The following is a 27,212-nucleotide window of genomic DNA, read 5'->3' as shown; positions in this document are numbered from 1 at the left end:
TTTTAACCCCTTCTATCCTCTATATTTTTTTGACCACCCAAAAAAAACAAAAAAAAACATAGAGGTTAACAGGGGTTGCAATCCAAAAGTTAAAAGCTTAGATATAATCGTCTATCACTGATTTATATTTAAGTGATTGAAACTCTACAAAAAAGAGAGATTTGATGAAATTGTAAAGAATTGAAGGACAAGACCCCCTTTACTGCCCAAAAAATTTATAAGTTTACATATAATTGTCTATCAACAATCTATAATCGAAAAAAAAAGAAATTTAAATGATCGAAATTCTACCAAAAGAGAGAGAGAGAGAGAGAGAGAGAGAGAGAGAATAGAATAAAATAGTAAAGAAAAAATTACAGAAAATTATACCACAGTTATCGAAAGGATGAAAAATTAATCTACACTAATAATTATAATATTTTATACCTTTATTATTGTATTATACTATAAATATAATATAATATAATATTATATCATAATATATTGATATGTTATGTTAAATAATTTAATATTATATTAAATCATTATGCTATAGTATACAATATTATATTATTATATTATAACAATATTATATTACATTACATTAATATTATACTATATTATATATTTATGTATTAATACATATTATATTTTATTATGCTCTGCTGTATAATACTTTGTAACATCTTTTATAGTCATTTTGCCATACCAAAAATATTTTCTCAGCTTGTTTACCAAACATATGTTAAAGTTTCACGACATTTTAGAAATATAGTTACCAAATAGTAAATAATTTTTTATAAAAGTTTTATTTCCAAAATTCCTACTTTCAAAAGCTCTACTGTCAATAACTTTTCCAAAAAGGGCTTAAGACACCCATACATTCTCCACCTTTCTCCGAAAAGGAAGGGGGGATTAATCTAATTATATTCAATAAAATGATGCTAAAAAGTGGTGCTTAGCATCCAATCATGAAAGGAATATTTTGAATTATATGAAGTAGGAATTATCTCTACTCTAAGAACAAATCACCGTTGATTGATTACTAATCAATCACTCACTATCGATCAATGGCCTACACCTGGATGGACGGTTAGTGATCTAATCAGATGGGATCCAGTGAAACCATGAATTTGAGAAGAAGGTCCATCATCAATTAAAGGATCCGCGTTTGATCATTAATACGTAAAAACTAACCATGTCGGCCGACCACACCGTTCCGTTCGTTCCTATTACAAATTTCCGCAAAAAACATCCTCATTTGAAAATATAGCCGTTAGCCAGTTTGACCAGCCCCCCTGCTTTCCTCTTCACAATAGAGAAACAGTACCAAGGGAGAGGAGAGAACTCCTCGCAGGAGAACGTAGTAGCCATGGGAAGACTCAGAGCCAAAGGCGACTACGAAAGCCTCCGACATGCCCGAATCTTGGAGAACAAGGTCTCCTACTCTTCTCCTTTGTCGCCCTTTTCTTCTCCATGGCATTCCCCTACCCTTTTTTTCTGGGTAAGAAAAGGCGAAGGTTCTGATTTTTTTTCTTTTTTGTCCCTCGACACCAATGAACAAATATGAAGGCCCGGCTGGAATCTCTCGGCCTAAACCGAAGTGCGAGAGAGCTTCAAACAATAATTTCTCAATCCATCAAGGGTAGTACTGCATTAAAAAGGACTCGAAAAGCCCAAAATCTCGAGGCCACTCCCCTTCGTCGCTCAGACCGTCTGAAGGGAAAATCCGGGACCCCAAATGTCTCATCTCCCCAAGGTTTTGTTCTTCTTATTCTTCTCTCCTTTCTTCAATCCCAGAGAGATTTTGTGGTGTATAATTTCTTTATGTTCATATAATTCTGATAGCTTCAGCCGACGGGGAAGGAGCCATTTCGAATCCAGTTCGAAGGAGACTATTTACGAGTCGCTGCGGAAGTAAAGGGAGGGGAAGTATTCATGACCCTGTTTTGGGGATCTGTTGCCATTTCTGCAGGTCAGTAATCTTTTTCACTCATTTTTTTTTTATTTTTGTAATATCTCGTTTTGTATTTTGGTTTTCATTTTCTGATTACGAGAGCCCAGAGAGAGAGAGAGAGAGCGGGGGGGGGGGGGGGGGGTGAGATTTTAGCTTGAGCCAACTACAGTGGTAGTTAGTGTGGTTGTGAGGGAATTTATAGAGATTATTCATGTCCGAGTTGAAAAATTTCAACTTTTATGTGGACGCTCAAATGACTTGACCCTGCATTAACTTGCATACAGTTCTATGCCCATGATATTTTAAGTCTAATATAGCCAAATTTGATTATACCAGTTATCTTGACAAGGAAGTAGATTTATAATTACAAAAGTTCCCCTGATCGTCGTTGGGAACCATAGGTTTGCGTGATGAAGTCATGGATGGATAGTGAGGTCACTCTGTTTCGCTTCAGATTTTGCACTTCCACTTCAGAAATAACAGTAGAGGATAAAACCACAACAAATTTTGAGCCGAACTATGGACTTTTATAAATCACTCCAATCCATCATTCCAGGACATAATCATGAAATAAAGCTCTGCTAGAGTTCCAATTAGTGGAACCGAGCTTAACTGTACCTGTGATTGTTACAACGAAAGCCTTTGGTTTGTAGACGAATCCATAGCCATGACCATCAAGCTCTGTAGCATCTTGGATTGACTTCATGAATCCTCATTTGCCAAGATTCCTATATAGGCTACATTAGATTGTAGATTGATGATGTCAAAATTTCTTTCCTTGTTAGAAACCACTGGGTTTTGTATGATGAAGTCATGATGAGGTAATATGATCACTTTCTTTCCCCTCAGGTCTGAAAGGAAAGAAAGTGATTATATTATCTCATCCGTGGCTTCAGGGATAACACTAGAATATTAAATCATAGAAGTCTGTATTAAGTTTTCATCCAACTTTTAGTGAAAGATAAGAAATCTATATCGAGTTTCCATCAGAGTTTACAACTCAAAGACAAGGACTTTGGTAATCTCTCCAATCAATCATTCTAGGAAGATTTTAAAAAGCAATCTGGGTTAATTAAACTGCACATCTTTGTTGGTTGCACTAGTTGAATAGTAAGTCGATTTACATAAATATTATCTTTTTTCCAATGCAAAATCTATGTTGATTGCTGTCTACAAATCTGATCATTGGCATCATTAATAAAGAATCAAATTTGCTCAACAAACAGAAGCAGAGAGAGGGATTAGAACCCTTGATATTTCATTGTTCAAACCTATACCTATTTTTTTGACTTTATTGACCGGCGAATATATTGAACTGTATCTTGCAACTACTTCCAAGTTCAAGACTGACATTTGGTCAGGAAAATAAAACATCAGGTTGTGACACAAAGCTAGGATGCCTAGCGCAAGCTTGAGAACTACCCAGCGGAAAGCTATACTAGCTAAATAATAATCTTATTCTACTAAGCAAAATTAAACTAAACCTAGAAGTAAGAAAAAAAATTAATCAAAGGGAAACTCAAGACCCAAACTATTTAGGATATCTCATAGCTTACTGCCTTGCTCCCAAGAGGGCTTCACCACTGCCAAGGACTCTACTAACTAACAATGCCGTAGCTAGCCATGACCAATGGAAGACGAACTGACCTCGCCACCAATCATAGGAATTCATTGGGGCTTATGCAAAATCCACCATCGAAGAAAAATTTTTCAGAGCAAACATGAGGTAACTTGCACTCAAGAGAGCAAATTTCGTTGATATGCAAACAGAGAATATATATATAGGGATATTTATAGACTCTAGGACCCCTTATGTTGATATGGGAGTGGGTGTCCACAGAATTTAAGATACTGAAAAATAAAGTCCCAACACCACTAGAATATTGTCGTATGGACTCTTCTAGAAGTTTTATGATGGTGGGTTTGCTACCATTGGACTAGGTTGGATAGCATACTAACTACCATCCAAATATAGGATGGTTTTGCCCTTGCAGTTTGATTCTTGGTTTTAGACTACGCTGATACAAGTTTGGTATTTTGTCCAAACATTCTCATTTGAATTGAAGCGATTTAAGTACATTCAAAAGCTTACCTGATGCCGGGCATAATAGAGGTGGTTTTAGTTACAAAATCTATAATGATCAAGAAAGAAGTCATCTTTCAAACTGATGTGCACTTGATTATACTTAACACTGCAATATTGATCCTTTTGGACACTTGTTAGTCAAGTGTCACCTTGTATGCTTTTCTTGGCTAGTGTAAGAGTGGTTGGAGGTCACCCGAGGGTCTTGTGATCGAGAGAGGTGCTGCTCCAGCCTTGATCAACTCTTGAAGCTTGGAAGAGTTCATCTCCAATGCACTGCATATTGGTGCTCTTTGTAAGGTCTGGGCTTAGGCGAGTGTGGATCTTCAGCTGTAATCCATGATCTCTTAGACTACTTGAACTACATCAAGAGTTAATCACAGACCTACACGGAGGAATAATATTTGTAAATTATGCGTGAGATCCACGGGTTTAATTTAATACAACTGTGCTTCTTTTTGGGGTAGCTAACAGAAAATCTATGGACAGATTTTATTGGAGAAATTTTTGTTTTTAACTGCATTCATTTTAATACAACTATGTTTCTCTTTTATAAATGTTTGTCTTGAAACACCGGTTACTCTACGAAGACCCTTCAGCTAATAATTCTGAAGGAAACAGAGATACTACATGATGTCGAACAACTTGAGCATCATGAGGATGTATACTAACATGATTTACTTATAGATGTTGCTCAGGGTAGAGCTACAAATTTGTTGAAAAGCCATTATTTTGGAGCAGATTTAGAGAGGCATGCAGGGCTGTAGGATAGAGCTTTCTTTTTGAACTCGGTGTATTTGATTACAGGCAGAAGAAGTTATGTGGAGAAGAGGATTGCAAGAGATGTGGGGATGGAGATATAAATCAGCCATGCATAGGTGAGACCATGAGGGATTTGTAAGACCTTAACTTTCATAATTGCATAATTGTTTCTATTATTAGAGATATTAACCCAACTTTTACTAAGTGTTCAACAGGCAAGACAGAATGCTCGGTTTGCCATTCTTCTAATGGAGTCCTATGTCGTGCTTGTCTCAAAGTTAGATATGGTGAAGGCACGGCAATTTGGCTATCATGAAGGAAGAAATAACCAACAGCCATAAACTGCAATTTCTTGCTTCTTGTAGTTTTTGCCCTCTTTTGCTCTCACCTTCTTCCCCTTTTTGCTCAATTGTGGCTGCATTCACACTTGCTTCAATGCATACAGCATGAATTTTCTTTGTTACAGATTTTTTTTTTTTCTTTTAACTACTAGCCAACTTAGTATCCAATGGCTTATGGATCTAGAACCCATACACTAACTTGGCAGAAATGGAGGAAGTCAGGATGAAGAAGGATTGGATGTGTCCTCACTGCATCGAAGAGAAAGGAATCAATCCATATTGGATATGTAACAGGTAACTATATTGCAGATCTCTCCTCTTCTTGATGATCTTTTCAGGCATTAGATGGTTTTAGGTTTTGGTTATGATAGATCATCAGTAACAATATTGATATTGGTTTTTGATAAATGATTTGATAGCTCCCTTTGTTTGACGAAGCGAAAGATGGTGCCCACCGGAATTGCTATTTACCAAGGTGATGTACATTTTCATACAGCTCTTGCTATAAAAATTACTTCTGTTTGATCTTATATTTTTCTCTTTCAGCCTGATCTTTTTTGCTTCTTATGGTATTTTCATATAGCTCGCAAGCAGGGGTACAAATCTGTAGCACATTTTCTCATGGACAAGCTGAAATGTAAAGGCAAGTTGAAAGCGAATGATGATGATGATGATGATGATTTTAATGGACATTGATATCCATATGTAGGCAAGGCATCCAATATATAATGAATATCCAGAAATTTGTCTAGAGAGCATAACAAGAAAAAGGAGAAAATTTAGGTACTTAGGTATTATCAAAGTTTCATTTTGTGAGCAAATTCTGTGCATATGATGATAAATTCTTGGCTGCAATGATTTGCAATAGCTGCTGATTGCTTGTAAGTGATTGAAATGGGATCCAAATATCATTACATGCTCTGATAAACTTTTCTATTTTGCTCAGGGAATTCACTGGTATATGGCTGTCTGAACCTCATCCATTGAGCTACAGGAGCTTTCCTAACTGGAAAACGAGCATCTGCTTACTAATTAGTGAAATAATTTGTTGCATGTAAACTACTCTCACTGTTTTCTTTATGTAATGCGAGTAACATGCCACGCAAGCCAACTAGAAGCCATCCATGTACTTGGATCATGAAAAAAACACATTCAAGATCTCTGGGTGCATACATGCCATGTAGTGTACTGTTATGCTTCCATGCTCGTGGTTGCATGTGGCTTCTGATGCAGAATGAATCGATGGAGGTATCTTTGTAGGCTCATTTTAGTTGTGCATTTCTTGCCGGAATCTAATGTAATTGGAAGGTTTAGTTATAAAAGGGGAAAAAGAAAATTCTTACTAGATTCTTTTGTAGACTGTCAAAATCTATATTGGAGGAATCATTAATCACGAGTATCTCTATGTGCCTTGTGAGACATTTCGTCCAGACCCAATTGATGGAAACACCACCATCCATGAGATACTTCTCTATCATTTTATCAATCAGAGAGTATGTACTGAAATATTTCATTAGTTGATGCGATCATAGCAGTTCATCTAATTATCCTTTATCTCAATCTTTGTTGGGAGATCACAATACCATCCATTACTTAACTATCCTTCATTTAAGTTGGTTGATTGGATCACAGTCATCAATCAAATCGCCATTCCCATGGTTTCATTGAGAGGATCACAACCTTCCTTCAAGTCAGCCATTTGCGACGTAACTTTCAAACCGCTTTGGTTGAAATCACAGCCATCCTTCAAATATCCATCACCTATTAATCATGAATAACAACATTTCATGTGTTATCTTTTCCCAGAATAAAAAAAGAGGAAAAAAAATCATACATTATCATGTGCCCCCATCAAATACTAAACAAAAATTCATATGGTGCGGGCATCAGAGAAGGAAATATAAAACACGCTTCTCATTTTGCCATGTTCCCCCTAATACGGATCTCAAAGAAAAATCCAAAAGTCAAAAACTCCTCCTGCTAATAGAATCATCAATCCCTTGATCAAAAAAAAAAAAAAAAGAAATTGCCCGTAGTATCTTTTTTCGTTTTCGTTTCTAGAACATATTTTTTATCTCTACACAATATATGGCAAGATAATATACATCAAGTAAATTAGTCATCTAGCAAGCCAATATATATGTTTAGGTAAATTGATACATAATTTTCAGAACATTGTGTTCACCAACCCACAGTATATGTTCAAATGATATATACTTAGCAAATTAGTCATCTAGCAACCAACACACCACCAAGCAAATTGATACATAGTTTTCAGAACATAATGTTTATCAGTATATACTATATGATCATGTGGTATACTCATCGACTTTTTGATATATATTGAAAGTTTTTTTGACACATACTCAGCAGTGATCCAATGCATACTTCTAGATAAATCGATACATAGTTTTTAAAACATTCTTTTAATCTGTACATACTACGCAGCCAAATTATAGACACCAAATAAATTAGTCATTTAGTAAACTAATATACATCTCTAGATAAATCGATCTATAATTTGTAGTGCATGATATTTATCACTATCAATATATAGTACACAGTTTTCTAGTTTTATCTAATATAAAAAATTATATACACACCATTTTTTAGATTCAATAAATTCTTAAGTGCAAACATGAGGAGAAAGGGACTTAGAAATAAAAAGGAAGGCCTTATGGACAGAAAAAAAAAAAAAAGACTTGACAAAAAAAAAATGAAGGGAGAGATTTGATCAGAAAAAAAAAAATTGTACATATTTTTTTTTATTTTTTAATCACGAGAGTGACAACTTCATTAGAAAAAAAAAATATAATTTTTGGGTTTTTTTTTAAACCCACCCCATATTTCCTTTTTGCAGTGCTCTCCCATATGATTTCTATTCATAAAGTGCTAACCACCCTCAACGTTCTTTCTCCTCGGCTTAGGACTCGGCTCGTATACGAGAACCGGGAGACATAAAATCGAACAGGTTGTCCCGGCTAGCGCTCGGCGGATGCATCGCCGCTTCTCCGCCTTCCGAATCCCGACCAATGGCTCGCTCCTCCGGTTATCCCGCTCCCTCCCTTCTTCGACCTCCAACATCACCGATCCCCGGCTCGATTACGTCCGTAACGAGCTCGAAGAGCTCCAGTCCCTGCAACCTATGGCCGCTCCGCGACCAGTGCGAGCGCCGGAACGAGGCCGAGAAGAAGGAAAAGAAGCCGCCGCTGCCAGTGCTGGAGGAGGGAGGGAGGTGGAGATATCGCACCCTTGGCCGGAGTGGGTGGAGCTGATGGAGAGCCTCCTCAAGAAGGGCTATTTGGACCGCACTGCGTTCCAGAGGGCTTCTCCTGTTTCCTCTTTGAGTGCTTCCAAGGACTCCAACCACATCCGGACCGCCTGCCTCAATTTCGCGCGGAATCACTTCGATCTCATCAGGTGAGAGATGGGTTTATTCTTATTTAAAGCTGATAAAGCCTTAGAGTCAGGAAAGTTTGCATTTTTTGATATGCTTGTTTAGGGTTTTTGTAGCATAGCGCGTGCCGGTTTGTGATTCTATGATTCAGGTCCTCTTGCTTGTCGATAAAGAGTGAAAGTTTTCAACTTTTTGTTCGTCTTGTTCCGTAACCTTTTGTTTGTCGATGCCGTTTGAACAATCAACACGAGGAATTTGATTCTGCATACTGTCAAAGATTATGGGTATGATGTTTTATAATCTAAATACCATGGCTGATCTCTCTAATTAGAAGATAAAAAGGCAGGTTGCCAAATTGTATCGGTTTTTTGATCTGAAAGTTGTTTCTGGTGTATTATGTGATTTGACCCCTTGAATCAATAGTATTAGATGCAAATAGGAAAAAGAGGTTGATTTTTGTGTTAGGAACTGAAGGGAACAGTGGATAGAGATTGTGAAGTAGTTCCAGATATTTAGTCCAAACGTGGAGTATGTGAACTTATATGCAGGAGTGAATTTGGGTAAGCATTGTATGCAAATAAGTTCCAGAATCTCCCTAACATTATGGTTTATTGATTAATATTATAGCTAGCTTGTTAAGAAGAGTCTGAGATTTTCTAACAGAAAATTCAGGGACCTGAAGCTCTGCAAACATATATGAGGTGAAAGGGTGTAGGCATGGTGGTGATAAGGACAAAATTAGAGTTGATTTCAATGGCTTCTTCTATTTGTGACAATGCCAAATAGCTTGCAATCTACCATATCGTAACTATCTCAATCAGATGTGCAAGCAAAGAGAGAGGAACACATACATGAAAAAGGGTAGGAAAAGTCCAACAACTTTTGCAGAAATTATGTTATACTCGATCTCTTTGTTAAAAAAAAATTTAGCATGCTACACTTCTACTGGCCCTATGCATAAAGAGTTTCAAGAAAGGTGAGAAAACATCTGTTTGGATTATAACATCGTTTTCACTAAAAAAAAAGCCTATCAATTGACAACATGGATATTATGCCACAGAATTGAGCTTATCCATAAATTGGTAGAATTTCATGTTCTAAACTTCAAAAATATGGCATTCTGTTTCTTTTGCTACTATCAACCCTACATTACTATTCTAAATTTTAAAAGCCAGAAAATGTATCACAAAAAAAAAAGGATTCTGTATAGTTGGGAGGCTTCATGTTTTATGATTCTGAAGACAAGATAAATAGGATTCTGATTAAAGTATTATATGGTAATTGGAAAGCATGTTAATAATATCAACTTTTTTAATTTCTAAAATCAATGAGTTAGAAAATAAAGGAGGAAAACAAAAGTTTCTATATTTGGAGATCTTGATGATGAGATCATTGTAAGATAGTTTAGAGATAGGATGAGGTAATTTTTGAAGTTCTTGAGAAAGATATCAGAGGTGGAGGAATCATAATATTTCCGAAGAGTAGATCTTTAGGGCTTTGTACATATAAAGAGGATCACATTTGATAAGTCAATACCTCAAGAGGACCACCAACTTATATTTTTGAAACAGGGAAGATGCTAAACTGATATCCGACAAGCTTAGTTTACTTACACCTGTCAATTAAATAAGAAATGTCTAAGTTGGTATATGAAATAAGAAAAAAAATAAATGGGATTGTTTCCAAACAGCTTTTATGGGAAAAAAATAGAATTTGTGAGGGAAAATAAAGAAAAAGATGAATAAACATGAGCGTGGGTTGTTTATAAGGGATCGTGATTAGCTTTTGGACTGATCAACTGTATTTGCAAAAAAGAATAATATGCTTTGACCTTTTACTTTCAACTTTTATTGCACAAAATATATTTATGAAAATGACATTCACAGTTTGATATCTTTGTCAAAAATGCAGTAACTTTCCCAAGGTCAGCTAAAGCCCTCAGAGCCATTATGCTCAGAGATTATTTTATAATATGTGAAGGAAAAGGTAGAATCCTTTTTTTGGCACGTTCAACTTAAAAGACATATGCGTTATGTTTTCCCTTCCTGTGCTTGACAGACATGCATTATTTTTTTCCTTCGTGTGGCTTTTACATTCATGTTTACATTATGGGAAAAAAACAGAAAGTGCCTTAAAGAAATAAAAGGTCATTTCTCTTTGAATTAAATGAGTTAAGTTGATGCTAAGTGATTTTTCATCTGGTTCTTTCATGACCAGGGACAAATATTAAGATAGTTGCAGAAATCCAAGTCTAACAGTTTACTACAGATGCTACATCCTGATAATAGAGGAAATTTATATAGCTACCATGTTCTCTGGCTTTTGACTATTTGTTGTGTAACCTCGATATCTCTTTGCATATAGCCTCAATAGGCATTAGGGATGAGTTTTACATGGCAAGAAGAATATGGATCCCCAACAACCTTAACATGAAGACCATGAACTAATATTTCCTTTTCTTTTTTAGGTTTTTTAGAATGCTTTTCTTTTCCCTTTTTTGTGCAAAGTTAATTTGATTTCCTACTCTGTGTATTTATGCACTATATGGATTTGATGTAGATATTTGTCAAGGAGAGATATTCAGATTATTGTGAAATGTGGATGCCCAAGCATAGACAGAAAAGTTGTCAATTCAGGGAAGCGTTTGAGAGCTCATGTGGGCATTGAGGAAGGAGATGTATGTGCCAGAAATACTTACTGGAATTAATTAAACTATATGTGTTAAGCGAAAACTACATTATCTTGGATTATCTCTAATAATGTCTTTTGTCCGACAGGTTTGCAGCTCGTGCAATTTGCGGGGAAGCTGTGAGAGGGCATATGTGAAGGCTCGTGAGGATGAAGGTGGAAGAACTGTGGATGTTATGCGAATTTTATTAACACATGGTCTCGATATCATCACTGGGTCAGTGGAGAACCCGGCATGCCTCAACAAAACTGTTAAAGAATCTGTTCGGAAGCTGCTGAATGAAATGGTGGAGTTTAGTATCGAGGAATTTGACTCCAATACTCCAACAGTGACCTCTGGAAGGCCTTTATCTAGGCTAGACAAGGCAAGTGGGAGCCAATTTTTCAAGGGCCAAATTGCTGTCCCTATGAAACAGGGAGACTGGATTTGTCCCAAGTAAGCTGACAGATCTTCCTTCAATTTCCATCTTGATCATTTTTTCCCTAATTCTAAATGGCATCTCTTGATTATATTACTAGATGCAACTTTCTGAACTTCGCCAAGAACATCAAATGCTTGCGCTGCAATGGGGAATTCCAAGAGAGGCTTAAAAGGTTTCAGGAGGACCAGGAGCATCTTCCTCTCAAGAAAGGAGACTGGATATGTGAGAAGTATGATTCTTGGTATCTTGATTCTTGACCTCGATTAAGATATCAGTACATGGTTTTATTTTTTCATTTGATTTTTCTGCAATTTCTTGCAGGTGTAATTTCTTGAACTTTGCCAAGAATACAAAATGCTTGCAGTGTCATGAGAAGCCCCCAAAACGCCAGCTTAATCCTGGGGAATGGGAATGTCCATCGTGAGTCATTGATCCTTTGCTAATTATTCTGCAACTTTGAATATGAAAAATTCATTTGGTATGGTTTTTATTGTGGCAATGGTAATCATCAGAATTGTTGATATAGTCAAATAGTGTTGCTTTTGTTCAAGCTAGTTATTAGGTTCCCTCGTCTCCTCTGACAGGAGACTGATATTGCCCCAAATGAACTTAATTAACTTGATTTTTTCTTGTCCATGAATCATTTATTCAATAGCGATCAGCAAAAAAAAAAAAAAAAAGAGATGAGAACACTTGCATGATATATTGTGTTGCAGGTGTAACTTCATTAATTTTAGGAGGAACATGGTTTGTTTAAAATGCGATTGGAAACGACCTAAAGCATCAAATAGTGGAGATTGTGCTGGATCCCAGCATCATGATCAAGGACATCAGAAGCATTCTGGTATCTCATTTGTCAGAAACAGCGACGACACCACTGGACAGCATACTCAATGGAAGCCAACAGAAGTAGAAGACTCTGATTTCTGGAGTCCTGGGGAAGATGGAGATGACAGTGACGAAGATAAGTTGGATGCACGGAATAAATTTGCAGATAATTTTCCAATATTGGCAGGCAGTAGCACTCTGTCCCAAGACCTTGTTGCCAGGGAGAGGTGGAAGGAAGAAATGTCGCAGAGCAGTAAAGGGCATTCAGGGGAGAGAAATCAAGAAAATGATGGTGGTTTGGATTCTGCCAGTCTTAGAAGCAGCATCGAGTTGGATGAATCAAGTGGTGAAGATGAGATAGCTGAGTGGTTCCAAAGTGCAAAAGATAATGGAAAATTTAAAAACTAATCCTGATGAATTTTCTGACCTTGGACTGACTGATTTGTTAGATATTATTAGGTCATTAGAATGCCCTCGTTTGTATAATTACGGCATTCTTATACTGAATCATCTTATCTTCTTTTTTTTATATACTTCGAGAATCAGATATAGCTGTATGTTAGACATTATGATATCCATTTCAGTTAAGGAATACAATTTTGAGATTTTTATTTCACTTACATGGCAATCATGTGAGTTGGAGTAGTTTAGGTCTGCCATGCAGCAGAAACAAAAGAAACAAAGTTCTCTCTAGAGCTGGATGCCACTAACAGGTGCTTTGAGATCCCTGCAGAGTCGATGATTCCTTTGCATCAACTGGTAATTTTCATTATTAGTTGCTTGAATCTGTCATCATGTCTCTCAGTTAGAACAAGCTTAATAGTCCGACTTGAAGCTTGAAATGATTATTATACCATGAGGAAGGTGTTAAAGGAGACAAATGATGCTCTTGCCGTTGTCTTCAACATGGTAAATCATATTATGTTAAAGGGAAGGGGGCAGTCTTTTTTTTTTTGTGTGTGCTGCTTTGACGGGTTCTTCATACAATGCGCGTACCAATATACCCAAAAAAATAAAAAAAACACAAGCTCACGGAGTGCCAGTGGCAGCTCCCCCTCTCCTGACCACAGGGCGTATCCTGAGTGGTGGGCCGCGTAGACAGCCACCCAGTCAGCCGTCCTATTGGCCTCTCTGAATACATGCTTGGCCTCGAAGGCCACACCATCCCTCACCATCATCCCAATGTTCCAGATCAGAGGGGTGGTCCGTGCTCTTACTACTCGAACCCCTCCGAATCCACCTAATGACCGTAGCCGAATCGCCCTCCAGGATGATCAAGTTGGCTTGCAGCACCTGCCGCGCCTGGCGAAGACCTGCCCAGGCAGCTTGCAACTTCGCTTCTGAAACTGATGTGTCGAACAACTGACAATTGCCCGCTGCCACTACCCTGGAGTGAGGGTCCCGTATAACAAAGCCTATCCCGCCTCGCGTACCTCCATCCAGCACTGACCCATCAAAGTTGACCTTGAGGAAGTTCAGGGGTGGGGGCTCCCAGGTGAAAAACAACGTCCGAGGAACTGCCTGAGCAGAGAAGGTACCCCAGGTGTCCCGAGCTATCAAGGGTATATCTGAATGGATGGTGGGTCTGGACTCCATCGCCAGTGCTTGAGTGGACTCCGCAACAAACCTTGGCGACATCCTGCGCTCGCCGAAAGTGCGAGCGTTCCTTACCAGCCAGATCTGATGGGCTGTGCAAGTCGCTCTGATGGCCTCCTGACATGTCCAAGGACTAGCCAACCACCGTCGTATCATCTGTAGAAAGAGTCGCCTCTCACGCCAAGCCTCCTCTAGGATCCTTATCCACTGCCATGTCGACCTCGCCCATGTACACTGGAATAGCACATGGTCCACTGACTCCTCTGCACCGCAAGCCCCGCACTCCGCAGGGATCCCCAAACCACGCCTGCCCAGCACTGCTCTCATCGGTAGGCGATCTCACATCACCTTCCATAAAAAGAGTGCTGCCCTCGAGTGGAGCTCGGACCTCCAGATCCTGGTGCAGTCCGGCCCCCGCTCATGCTCTCGCTGGATAACCCGAGATAGGTCTCCTAGTTTGACACTGGCCCTATATGAGGTGCCCCAAACCCTGATCCTCTCAACAAGGTGTACCCTGAACAAATGTCGTAGTCTGGCCTCGTCCCACTCGGTCCTCCCAGGTGCTAGGAGGTCGCACACCCGGAGCCCCTCTGCTGCCTCAGTATCCACCATGGTCAGCTAGCACATCAAAAAAAAGGTATCCACCCACGGATCACCAGTCATATCGTTGCTCCGTCCATCGCCTATCAGCCATCTGGTGTTTGCAAGTATTTCCCAATCTCGCGCCACATAAAGGAGATTCGGCGGCCACTCCATGCCACCTCTGAGCCCTCTCGACCATATATGGCTACCATCACCCGACTCCAGAGCCTGTGTGGCTCCAACAGGAAGCGAGCTGCGTGCCGAGCAATAAAAGCCTCATGCTTCTCCAGGAGGGACTGCACTCGCAGACCACCCTCATTGATGGGAAGGCAGACCTGCTTCTATGCCACTAGATGTACTCCATGGCCTCTACCGTGAGACCCCCACAAGAAGCTCCGGAGAAGACGTTCAATCCTCAACAGAGTCGTCTTTGATATCACAGTGTTGGCCATGAGATATACTGGCATGGACCCTAATACCGATCTGACCAGTGTCAGTCTCCCCATCATGGATAGAGATGATGCCCTCCATCCCTCCAACCTGCTATGGACCCGCTGTACCAACCCCGAGCACTCTGCCACCTGTAGTCTCCGGCTTGTGATAGGAACTCCCAGGTAGATCAGTGTCCCTCATGCTCTGGTATCTGCAGAATCCTCCGGATCTCCTGTCTGACTCTGCTTTCCGTGTTAGGGCTGAACTGAATGGTTGACTTCAGGAAGTTCACTCTCTGTCCAGATGCCGCACAGTAACCCGTCAGCATCCTGCGAAGGACCTATGCATCAGAAACCCGCGCCCTGGTCAGGAGAAGACAATCATCAGCAAAAAGTAAGTGAGAAATAGGTCCAACCCCCGGTGTTGGAACATAGGCCTCCAGCTCCTGGCTGGTGCACACACCTTGTAAATGAAGGTAGGATGCTCATCATCAGGAAGGAACCCGAGTATCAGAGGCATCATCATAGCATCATCACACTTCATCTTTCTGATGATTTTTTCCCCTTTTTAATGAATAATTTAGATACAAAAGCTCCCTCGCTTACCCTAGTCGTGGTATAAGATTTCATGACACTTGGTAACTGAGGCAGGACCAAATTAACCCAATGTCATGCACGCCACTACGCTGCAGTTCTACAGTTTGAAATAAGCTATGCTCTTGGATCACCTTGACAAGACTTTGTTCCAATGACATTTTCAAGGTGACAGATTTCAGAACCCAGATTACTGCATGATGCAGGCGAGCATAACCATTCAGCCATCAACTTTCTCCCATGTCAATCAATGTTGTACGTATCGTAGATTAGTAACAGCAATATTATGATGAAAAAGTTGGCAGGTGTAGGGTAACAACCCCATTGCACTGCATTGATGAGGTTAGAAATTTTCCTAGCTACAAGTGCTATGCTCTGTTTGCAATGCTCATTTATGCCAACATCCTTGCTTTTAGAAACAATCTAAGCTGCATGATTAATGTCCCATAATTTTAATGTTCAGTATATAGCACAACAGCTATGGGAGGTCCGATAAGATCTTCTTTAAGCAATTATTGTGCCATAAATATTTCTCTAATTTTATTATTTTATACAATCTTTTTGATGAGATTTTCTTATACGATTCAAAATGACGGAGATTCACCCAATCTAGAATTTTACTTGTCACTGGTCGAATATTCAGCCCAGTTCTACCCTGTGTTTGAGTCGAACCTAATCCACCTAGTTACATCCCCATTCATCGTGATTCAACTAAGATGGGGAAGAGATACACTTTTTCCATATCAGCAAGTGGGTATGTTTTTTTTTTTTCCCCTAACTAGATTACTAAGAAGTTGTCATTGATCGATGGAAACACTTTCACTTTTTTCGTTAAAATCCACAAATGTCCTCTTTTAATATTGTCAATCCCATGGCAGTCCCAACTCAAAATATAACATCAATTGAATATTTTCGGTGAAACCCTCTTGTTTGCCTCTCTCATTAGAAAAAACCAAGTACTCTTAATCGACATAGCCCTTGATTGTCATTGACCAGCTAGCTTTTAGTAGTCTCCCTATGTAAAAAAAGTAGCCTCCCAATTTTCACAATCGATCTTTTGATTTCTCGATTTGTTTTCTCCAAAATCTCTCAGGATTCTGTAGTTATTAACTCATGTAAATATATTTCAATATTTCAAAATGACAGTCTTTATGTAAATAGGCCATAAATAGCCAACAAATAGACCAAACAAGAACAATCATTCTTGAATTATTTATTTAAAAGCATTATTGAGAATTCAACAATATTTCCATAGAAGATTATCTCTAACTAAACTTAGTAATTTTTCTACCAAATAAACACAGTAAAATTTATTTTTCCTCGTAAATTCTAGATATCGTCAGATTACCTTATAATCTAATATAATCTAACCCAACAATCTTTAAAACCTTTTACAAAGGTTTCAGCCTTGTTTGCCATCTCCTAATAATATCTTGCCTTCTTCAGAAACTTTATTAGCTATTATAATGGCCATTATATTTATTCAGGAAAGTATCTCACTGGATTCTCTATAATAAAACAACAACAATTGCAATGACAATGGTTACTTATTATTATCAGAGATTTGAATTTGAAAGTATTGATTCGATAAAATAAATAATAAAAATCTTTCCATCAATATAGGAATTTTCATTTCTATTGAAACAACTAGAACAAGAGACACTCATTTCTATTTTTATTTCAAAGTTGCCCCCTATTGCAATCTATGGGTCACAGCCTGTGTCTTGTGACATGTGACCCACAGCGTGCAGGGATCCATAACAAATACACTCATCTGAAAAGAAACCTAGGTTTCTAAATGGATAAAGTCGGCAAGGTTCGGGAGAACTTGCCGATTTTATCCGAGCCCGAGAAAAAAAAAAAAAAAACTCAGATAAAATTGCTTTTTCCCTACCATTTTTGGCTCACTTTACTCTCCCTGCCGTTAATGCCTTCTCCACATTGTTACCTGCTCATCGACCGTCGCGTTGTAAAAGGGTGGGACGTGGTTGGTCGTCTCCTTCCTTTCACTCTTGTTCCCCTTTTCCTTTTTTCTTGGCTCTTCGGGAGGGGAAAACCCGAGCCCGGAATCCCTTAACCCTCGGCGGCGGTTACCTGCCCTTATTCCCCCCACCTGCCGCAATCCCTCCCCCCCTCTCTATAGGAGATAGAGGGAGAGAGAGAGGAGGGAACCCCTGGGTCAGTCCCCTGTCCCAAGCTCCAGAGAAAGAAATAGAGGGAGAGAGACGCCGCAATGGGCTCCGAGGGATCGCGGGTTGTCGGTGAGCTCTCATCATCACCTCCCTGATTTCTTACCTTGTGGATTTCTTTTTCGTTCATGTGCCTGTCCTCATGCGGATCGTGCTTCATCGGGGTGCTTTTAGGGTTTCTTCTTTGATTTGCCTGGAGTTTTCCGTTTCTTTCCTTTTTTTTGTTTGTATTTTCTCGGAATTGGGTTAAGATTTGGCGGGAATAAAATTGTTTCTTGAGGCGCTTATGTCTTTCGTTTTTTGTCATGATATTTCAATTGGGGTGATGGTGGCGCTTGTGTTGAAGAAAATTAAGATTTTTGAGGTACAAATAAAACTACTGAATTGTTTTTCTTTGCGTTGATTTTTATTTCTGGAAATTAGACATTCCTCGGGTTTCTTGACAGGAAGGCAACTTCCTGTTTTTTAGTCCTGACTATGAAACGTCCAAATTTATATGGTAGGCTACGATAGGACTTGGTTCAAGCATCTTCTTGGATAATGAAATGCAGCAAAACAACTTTTAAAGCCATCCAGTCGGCTTTGCCTACAGTAGAAACTAAAAAAGTTATTTCTTCTTGATTTAATTTGATTTGACACGGTGAACGAGGAGGAGAAAAGGAGGAGGTGGTGTCAATTGCTTTGCTTGGTTACAGGATTTTATTTTTGAAGAAAATCATTATTCTTTGATTTTTCCTCTCAACAACTTACCATCCACCCAACATGTGCACCATAATTTATCCTTCTCTTTTTTCTGATTTTCTTTTCTTTTCTAATTTTCCTTTTTTTATAAGTTTTATTTTTCCTGGTTCCAATCTTACTTTTTTTATTGTAAATCTGATCATTTTTTCTTATCATAGGAGTTTTCTTTAACATAAAAAAATATAGGAGTATTACCTGTTAGTGTCTTGTGCCCTATTTTCTTCACTGAAATTAGTTTTTTAGAAGAAATTTGTTTCTGAAAATTTCGAGTCAATTTGTTCTTTTTAAACAATTGTTGTCTTTTTTCCCCTATTCTTTCTTCTTTTAATTTCTTGAGGTTAGTAGGAAGAAGAACCCATGTGTGTGATTTTATATCCATTTGCGTAGTTTTATAGTATGATGAAGAGATAAATGCACAACGGGATCTTCTAAAAATTGCTCTCTCAAGAACACTATCCTCCTCCCCCTCCCCCCAAAGAGAAAAAGGAAATTCTGGCTCCTCCACTGACAGAATGTGCTGATAAGAGCGTGGCATATATAAGATATAACTTAACCTGGTCGATGCTTCGCTAGAGATCGGGCAAGGAGGCATTCGAGAGAGAAATTGAGCAAGGCAACCGTTGGAGGGGGAGGCTTGGGATTTTATTAAGCACCGGACCACCCAAGCTGTTGCTGGTTCGGTTACCTTGGCCAAAATCTTGGTTTGTAACAATATTGGGCATACTTAGTATGTTATATGGGCAACCTCAGCCGTTATTATTTGGCCGATATAGACCGAATGATTCCAAGAAATCAGCCAATGCAATATGAACATATTGGCTAGCATCAATTTTACCTCCTAAATTGGATGTCTTAGTTAATAATTTGCTACCATATTGGTTGAGATTTTGATATCTTGGTTCAAAAATATCAGCTGAGATCTCGAAAAATCTCAGATCTTTCCAAAAGCTCCACACTTTCCATCTCGGCGAGATAAACTACGATCTAGGTTGATCTCAGTCCTGGTCACACATTGAGATGGCCAATATCACGTTTTTTAAAGACCCTAATGGAGATGTCTATGGTGATGTAGGAATTTCGAATTTTTCAAAGTATTCACTTTGTGCGCCTATATAGGTTCAAATATCTGTTCTTATAAATGATGATATTTCTCTAAATTTCTTAAGTGCATTGATTGCAAGAGAAAATGCTCCTTGGATTTTTAGCTTTTCTTATTCATGAATTAACCAACCTTGAAAACAAATCTGTACAAGATTCTATTTAATACATGTGGTTAGTAGAATGCTTGCTTTTTGATTCCTTTCCATGGTAATATTTTGCTGTTGCTCTGTGCTAGTACACTTATGGTCCTCAGCTATCTCCCCTCTTTGTTGTTTACCACATATTCCTCACTTATTTCTTGAAGCCCTCCCTTTCTCTTGTAGGCCTGTAGCTAACATTTCTATTGTTCATATTACCCATTTAGAACCAATCTAGAAAACAATTATATGTTCTTTGTTATCATTTTTTGATTTTAAAATTATAAGCATACATTTTCTGGAAGCAACAATTAGGTTAAAGTTTGCTATTTCATGCAAATAAGCACATAATTGTAATATGCTTTCTAGTAATCTTCTATCTGTAGTTTGTGTTGGGGAACTACTTTCCTATCTGACACACAAAATTACTACTTATTTTTCTTTACCTCTCTGAGGTTACTTGCATTTCTTTAACTAGCCAAAGAGGTGGATGAAAGCTGATATTGCTTGTAATAGCAAGTTCCTAAAAAAAATTATGGATGGACATAAATTATCAAGCAAGTTTTCAACAATTTATTTTTTTGTTTATGTAAAATTAACAAGTTCTTAACTATTTATTTTTGCATAATATTTTTTTAGCCAAAACATGTACACATTCTAATGACATGTTTTCATTCTTTTTGTCTTATAATTTTATCATCTTGGAGTTCAATAACATCTATCTAGAGGGCTTGGATGTATACTAATTATAGCACTATTATTGTGGTTTGTATGGATTTAGTTGAATCAGACCAGACCAAACTTGGTTTTATGTGGCTTTCAAATTTCAGGTGGCCCACTTTCCTTCTATAAAATGGTTATATAAGAGATGTATGATGTTGCAATTGGGAAATGAAGAGTGCTAAACTGACAAGCTTATTTAGGTTTCCCTTGCCTGGAATGGGATGAGCTGCACAACTCCACCCACTTGTGCAAAGTTTTCAGACAGGGACCACCAAGTGGGAGGAGGGAGTGGATTCACAAGGCATGTGGTTTTGAAATTAGATTAGTATGACTAAAGGCCACTTATGAAGTGCTACAGCCATTAAATATTTGCTCTTTTTCATGATAAATTGTGACTTGATGGACAATATGCCTTGGGCAAGAGGCAAAATATCCAATCGTTATTTTCTTGTGTTATATCAACTAGTAGGCCCTTTGGTGATCCATATTATTATTAGTTGCTGTATTTGCTGCAATGGGGCCTTAATCAGCCCTTGCATGTTGATAAATAAGATAAATCTGTGGATAGTGGGGATCAAGGAAAGTCATCAGAGAAAAGGATTGGCCTTCTTCTCAATTCTTGAAAGCCCTCGTCCCTTCAGAATCATTTTTTGAAATCCTCTATAGATCCAATTTTTTGAAGATATAGGCTTTTTGTAACATGTTGTCCATTCTTCTGAAAACCTAAGAAATTAGGACTTGGAACAACAGCTTGAGCTGGAGTGAGATTTGTTGGAGGAATAATGAGTTCTTTATTGCTTATGGTTCAGAGTGCTGCAGGATGCAGGACAGCAGGGGAGGGAGGGGGGGGGGGGGAGTCAGAGAGCAGAGAAATGTGGCCTACGAACATGTTTAACACCATGAATTTGCAGTCTTTTCTTCCACCTCCAAAATTAATAACTCAAAGTGAAAATGAATTGATGATTTCTTGGTTGAAACTTCGCACTGATGTTTCAATGAAGCCAAAAGAGCAAAAAGGAACAAGAGCACATACACCATAAATAAAATGTGGAAGGGGAAGGAAAAACAAGAAAGTAGATGATGAAGATTTGACATTTGGACCTTGATGTGATCTGAATTTTTTTTTGCAGTACTCTGTTGTTGGCATGATTTTTTTTCTCCCCTGCTTTGGACAGGTTGCATGCTCAAATTGAGGAGTTAGAATAAAGCAGTCATGCATTATGTATGCATATAAATTAGCACTTTAAATAGCTTAGTTAAGTAATTATAAGTTTAGTCAGAGTTGTAAGCATATAATTCTTTAATAATTCATTAGATGGCTAACAAAACTAATTTATGAATGGAGCAATTTGCATGCTTGCCGTGTAAAACAAAGAAAATATAGATAAAATTACACGTACTTTGGACTTGAAAAGTTTTTAATTAACTTGTATTTTCAATGAGATCTTTTTTTTGTCATGCTAAAGTAAGCCAAATTGATTAACTTCTGTCATTTGCTGATAATATCACAACAATTGGGTTGTCATCAATCTCAGGTACAAGGTACTATGTTTAGTTCCACCAAATCATTAGATTGGTTATATGTTTTATGCAGAAAGTTTTGAAAATTGAAGCTCAATCTGTAGCTCATTTGTTTTTTAATTTTTTCAATTAATTCTTAAAACAATATATTTCCAAATAATTGGTGTTAGTATCTTAATGCAAATTGTTAGAAAAACAGACATGCAGCAAATTGCATAATCGCTGAATCAATTTTACAAGCTTTAGTGTGAGGTTTTATGTGAGCACATTGGAGCAAAGATGGACACATGATGCAATCTTGAAGAACCAAGTTGATTTTACACTAGAAAGGCAAGTTATGGATTTGTTTTCTTGTTAAAGCTGGATGATGGAAATGTGTAAAGAGGAGAGAGAATTCACATATGGGTTCTTCCTACTGTAAAAAGAATCCACAATCATTATTGACACAGAGAAAGCATGTGATAAAGTGCTACCAGAAGTTGTTTAGTGGTTGTCAAGGCATACAGGTTTGTATAATAAAGTATATTGAGTGTGACTAGCACTCAGACTAGCTATGGTGAGACAAAGTAGTTTCTAATAGTGGCATAACCATATTATTTGTGGCCTGGGTAATAAGTTCATATTACTTCACAATTATCCAATTGATCAATTTTTAAAGTATAGCAGTTTTATGTGTGTTATCATAGTAGATACAGAATCATCAATGTGATTGGAGTACCTGTAGAGGCTAAATTTGGAATATTTGAATGTTTGGAGGACAATGGTTTTATCTGATATGTAATTTAGTTGGAATAGAAATAAAGGATCTACTTTAATGATGAAGTGTTACATTTTTTTAGGGAAGGGAGTGCAAAACCTATAATCTAATTGTGGGGCAATAATTGACAATGAATTACCTGAGTTTGATCCTTTTTCTATTTTGTTTTTATTGCATAGAAATTGAAGAGATAATCTAGGATTTAATAGATTAAATTAACATGATTGAGATGCTTCTAACATGGTTTTCTTTTTTTTGTGTGTGTGTGTTGGGGGAGGTGTTCAAGTGCCTATGGATTTATCTATTGTTCATTATGAAGGGTGTGGCAACATGAGGTGATGTTAAATGATGAGAATGCTCAGGTGTATCTGTGTACAAGCAGAAATATGAGTATTTGAAGTGAGTAAATTAGCAAAAGCATTGGAAATAATGTTCAGGCTGAAGTAATGAACTGCAATCTTTGATTCTTGGGGGGCATATTGGCCCAATAAGGAGAAGAACCGGTAAGGAGAGGATCTTGGATTTACATGTGTTCCAGTGGCTCAACACATAAGAATATAGTCATAAGGAAATCAAGGTAAAAATTCTAAAAATTTGTTGAATTATGTTGGCATGTAACCGTGGCTGGATTTAATGACAAAGGAGGATTATATGACAGATTCCAGCCACTGGGATTACAGTGTTCCTCTTGTATCTCATCTGTTTCATTCCTCTTCCCAACCTTTTGTGGTAGCCCTAGTTAATTTTCTTCAATTATACTCATATCAAATTGTTGTAAAGAGTTATAATTTTCCAGTGTAACCATCTAGATATCACTAATTTTGTAATTTTCTACTGAATTTGGTCCTTGTATAAAACAAATGGAATAAGGAGGTCAACATGTATCATCTAAAAATAAGAACAAATTGATAGATGGAGCTATTGTCATGTTGAAACATGGCTTGTTTTACTATAAGCTGTTGTGAACATTAGGGCATTGGAATTGAAATTTGCATGGTACAGCACCAAGAAACATAGCTAGAGTTGGCATTTGGTCTGGTTTGGTCAGGTTCAAGTTGGATCTACCTCCACCATCAAGACCCAACTGGTCTGAATTGAATCTAGTACAGATTGCACTTCTCGGACTGAATCCTTTGAGAAGTTGGTGAAAACGATCCAAGCCATAGTCATGTAGAAGAAAAAGGAGAAGGGAAGGGGGGAGAAGACAGCCATGGACTGTAGTTGCTTTGGCATCTTTGATGGTGCAAAGGCAACATGTGGCTGCTAGATGGTGGCTTGTTGTGGGGTAATGGGAAGATGGTGATAGTGATATGGGGATGGTGGCAGGTTGTGGCATGGCTACGTGTGATGGTTCGGCACTGTGAGAGGTGATGTGAATGGAGCCAATGATCAGGGATGACTGGATGGATCAAGGAGGAGAGTGAGGAAGATGGGAGGAAGGGATAGAGTGAAGAAGAGGTGCAAGAGAGAGAATGTAAGGGGTAAGAGGAGAGGGTAAATTTGGAAAGAAGAAAGAAAATTAGAAACTGACCATTAATGAATTTGGTATTTTACTATAAGTATCTGTCTAAACTATTCTTATTAAAATATTATATATGCTGATTCTTGGGTCAGACCATTTTAACCCAGACTTGACTGTACCTGATAATTGTTGAACCTCTCTTGACCTAGACCCAAGTCTATGGCTGCTACAGATGGGCTGGGTTAGGTGGATTAGGTTGGGTCAGATTAATTAATTGGGATCTAGATGACCAGCTTTAAGCATAACAACGTGGATTTAAAAATCTTCACAAGTTGTGGTCATGTATACTTGTACTTAGGGTTATTGATAGTCTTGTATCAATCATGCGTTTTTGGTGCATTAACTAAAATTGACAAGGCCATTTTCACGATATCTGGATCATTGACTTCTTGAAATTTTCCTATTGCCCATTTGTTTTGCTTTCAATTCAGGATGTTTCGGACCAGAATTGTATGTCATTGTTTTTTACTTTGTACCATAATCAAATTATATGCTTAAATAAAATTGTGCACAAGCTTATGTTTCTGAAATTTTTTATACCTTCACCTCATGCATGTATATATATATATATATATTGCTGAGAAGGTAATTAATTGTGCATATGAAACTAGACCATCATATTCATTTTATTTTTCAGTTCCAAGAAACTTCAGATTGCTGGAAGAGCTTGAGAGAGGGGAGAAAGGTATTGGTGATGGTACCGTCAGCTATGGAATGGATGATGCTGATGATATCTTTATGCGTTCCTGGACTGGGACAATTATTGGTCCCCACAACGTATGCTTCTGTACTTGCTAGTCCGTTTAAACTTCGGAAGATATTGTCAGTCGTGCTATTCTCTGCCTTAAATATACATGCCTCTGATGACATCCAAATATTTGTTGCTGCATTTAACCTCTAGACTGTCCATGAGGGGCGGATTTATCAGTTGAAGCTATTCTGTGACAAGGACTATCCAGATAATCCACCAACTGTGCGATTCCAGACTAGGATAAACATGACCTGTGTAAATCAGGAAACTGGAGTGGTACATACTGGCTAAGAATTTATCCTGTCTTTACCATTGATTAAACATTTAATTTTATCTAATTACATCATAACATTACCAGGTTGAGCCAAGCTTGTTTCCAATGCTTGCGAACTGGCAAAGGGAGCATACCATGGAGGATATACTTGTCAATTTGAAGAAAGAAATGTCATCTTCTCAGAACCGAAAACTTTACCAGCCTCCGGAAGGTAAGTCTGTCAGATTTTAGGACCCAATTATATTAGATATTTAGATCCCTTGTATTTATGTTGTGTGGTAGCTTAAGATGCGCTGTTTAATGAACTAATAAATGTTTCGCAGGCAATGACGACCACAGGATGGAGCAGAAGGGTTTGGTGCTTAGGTGCTCTATCCTTTAAGGAAAAGGAGATGAATGAATGCAGTTATGTAAAAATCTGCTGGTTAAAGATAGGCGGCACCACCAAGAGGCACCCTGAATTGGCACTGTTTGCAAGTCAGCGCCAAACATGCGAAGTTGGAGCAGTAATCTTGGTTTTATAATTAGTAAATAAGCTATATGCACTAGTTGTTGCAAGCGATGGTGCTTCCTTTCCGCGTGTATATTGTACTTTGAGTGCAGCAGGCACGCAAGCTTTAAATTAGCCCTTAATGTATTCTTATGTCTCGACTTCAACCTTTAGTAGGCTGTATCAAAGAATGGTGCAATGAAGGTGTAGATGCTGAAAGATGTTTATTAAATAAATGTCTGGGGTGGTCAGTTAAACTAGCAAAAAGGGAATCCAACTCAAGTGTTTAGATTCTTGAATCAAAACTCACCTGTTTTATAATTTATTGCTATATTATTGATACTTGTAATAATGATGAAATTAGTCCTTGACTGGTATGCCGTACATGTATCCTTCTTCTGTCGTCGATGTCCATTTTGGGCACTCATCTTCTTGGTAAGCGTTGCTCCTGAGGTGGTCTTGTCATAGCTGTTCCATGGATTAATAAATCAGAGTGCAAGCATCTTTGGGTGCTGATGGTCAGGCTTATACAGTTATACTACCTGCTTTGATGAAGTGGGAAGCTGCCTCTGTCCATCATGAGGGAAACTAATATGCGGGTATCTTAATTGCATTTTTCGAGGAAGTTCTTGACTGGTACCTGTCTTCCTTCATTTGGCGATAGTGGCAGGCTTTTCAAGTCATAGCCTTCTTGGAAAAACGAGGGGCTCGACCACTCTGACCTACCAAAAAAAAAAGGGAAAGGAAAAAAAAAAAAAAGAAAAATGCTCTAAAATTCTTATCTATTCAAAATAAAATCTAAATGGATATCTCACCATTTTCTATGGAAAAAATATATCTAAATCAATAAAGTGCAACCTGCATAATTCTCGAACATGATCTTGATTAGAGTTGATACTTGATGACCCTAAAATTAATTTTAAAATTCCCATGTTTTTTCACTTGCTTGTATGACAAGTTATACACAGGAGATTTACACGAAGAAAAAACAGATAATGCCACTGTAAGATTCATATTTATGCACCTTGTGTTGAAGGTAGTAATGTCCTGTATGCGCATGGTCACATTCCAACTTCTCTCCTTTGCACAACAGCATGAAATATGATGCATTCATATTGATCACGCAGTCCTGCCATCCTGCATGGACTAAGCTATACGTACATAACCATGTTTTCTCCCTTTTTTACTTGGTGCCATGATCTCCAAATAAAGTTTCAAGGAAATAAAGTCAACTAAAAACATTGGGCTTAATTATCTAAAAATAGAAAATAAGAAGAAAAAAACAAAGAGTAGCAGTTGTTTAATATTATTCAATCCCATCAAGGTGGCAATTGGATTAGGCCGGA

General features: G+C 37.9%; 2 protein-coding genes across 3 annotated transcripts; both read left to right on the top strand.

Annotated features, from left to right (window-relative positions):
- The first annotated feature begins 1,254 nt into the window (after positions 1-1,254).
- Positions 1,255-6,385, top strand: LOC103695830. 2 transcript variants are annotated; one of them, XM_039128967.1, is made up of 9 exons: positions 1,255-1,417; positions 1,552-1,738; positions 1,834-1,954; positions 4,827-4,897; positions 4,997-5,074; positions 5,329-5,416; positions 5,542-5,597; positions 5,706-5,905; positions 6,069-6,385. In XM_039128967.1, exons 1-8 carry the CDS (start codon positions 1,352-1,354, stop codon positions 5,816-5,818), a joined length of 780 nt encoding a protein of 259 aa, XP_038984895.1. In that variant the 5' UTR covers positions 1,255-1,351; the 3' UTR covers positions 5,819-5,905; positions 6,069-6,385. The 2 variants fall into 2 exon arrangements, with proteins under 2 accessions (XP_038984895.1, XP_038984894.1); XM_039128966.1 differs by having other exon boundaries at positions 1,258-1,417; positions 1,828-1,954.
- Positions 6,386-8,059: 1,674 nt separating this feature from the next.
- LOC103697650 (zinc finger protein VAR3, chloroplastic) lies at positions 8,060-26,243 on the top strand. The gene is made up of 11 exons (XM_008779562.4): positions 8,060-8,542; positions 11,079-11,196; positions 11,297-11,643; positions 11,727-11,858; positions 11,951-12,049; positions 12,346-12,862; positions 17,876-17,921; positions 24,989-25,128; positions 25,253-25,378; positions 25,461-25,587; positions 25,700-26,243. Exons 1-11 carry the CDS (start codon positions 8,118-8,120, stop codon positions 25,756-25,758), a joined length of 2,136 nt encoding a protein of 711 aa, XP_008777784.2. The 5' UTR covers positions 8,060-8,117; the 3' UTR covers positions 25,759-26,243.
- Positions 26,244-27,212: the final 969 nt, after the last annotated feature.

Source organism: Phoenix dactylifera, chromosome 8, assembly GCF_009389715.1.
Source record: "Phoenix dactylifera cultivar Barhee BC4 chromosome 8, palm_55x_up_171113_PBpolish2nd_filt_p, whole genome shotgun sequence".
Taxonomy (NCBI): domain Eukaryota; kingdom Viridiplantae; phylum Streptophyta; class Magnoliopsida; order Arecales; family Arecaceae; genus Phoenix; species Phoenix dactylifera.
The sequence above is the reverse complement of the archived record's forward strand: the minus strand, read 5'-3'. Positions and strand labels throughout refer to the sequence as shown.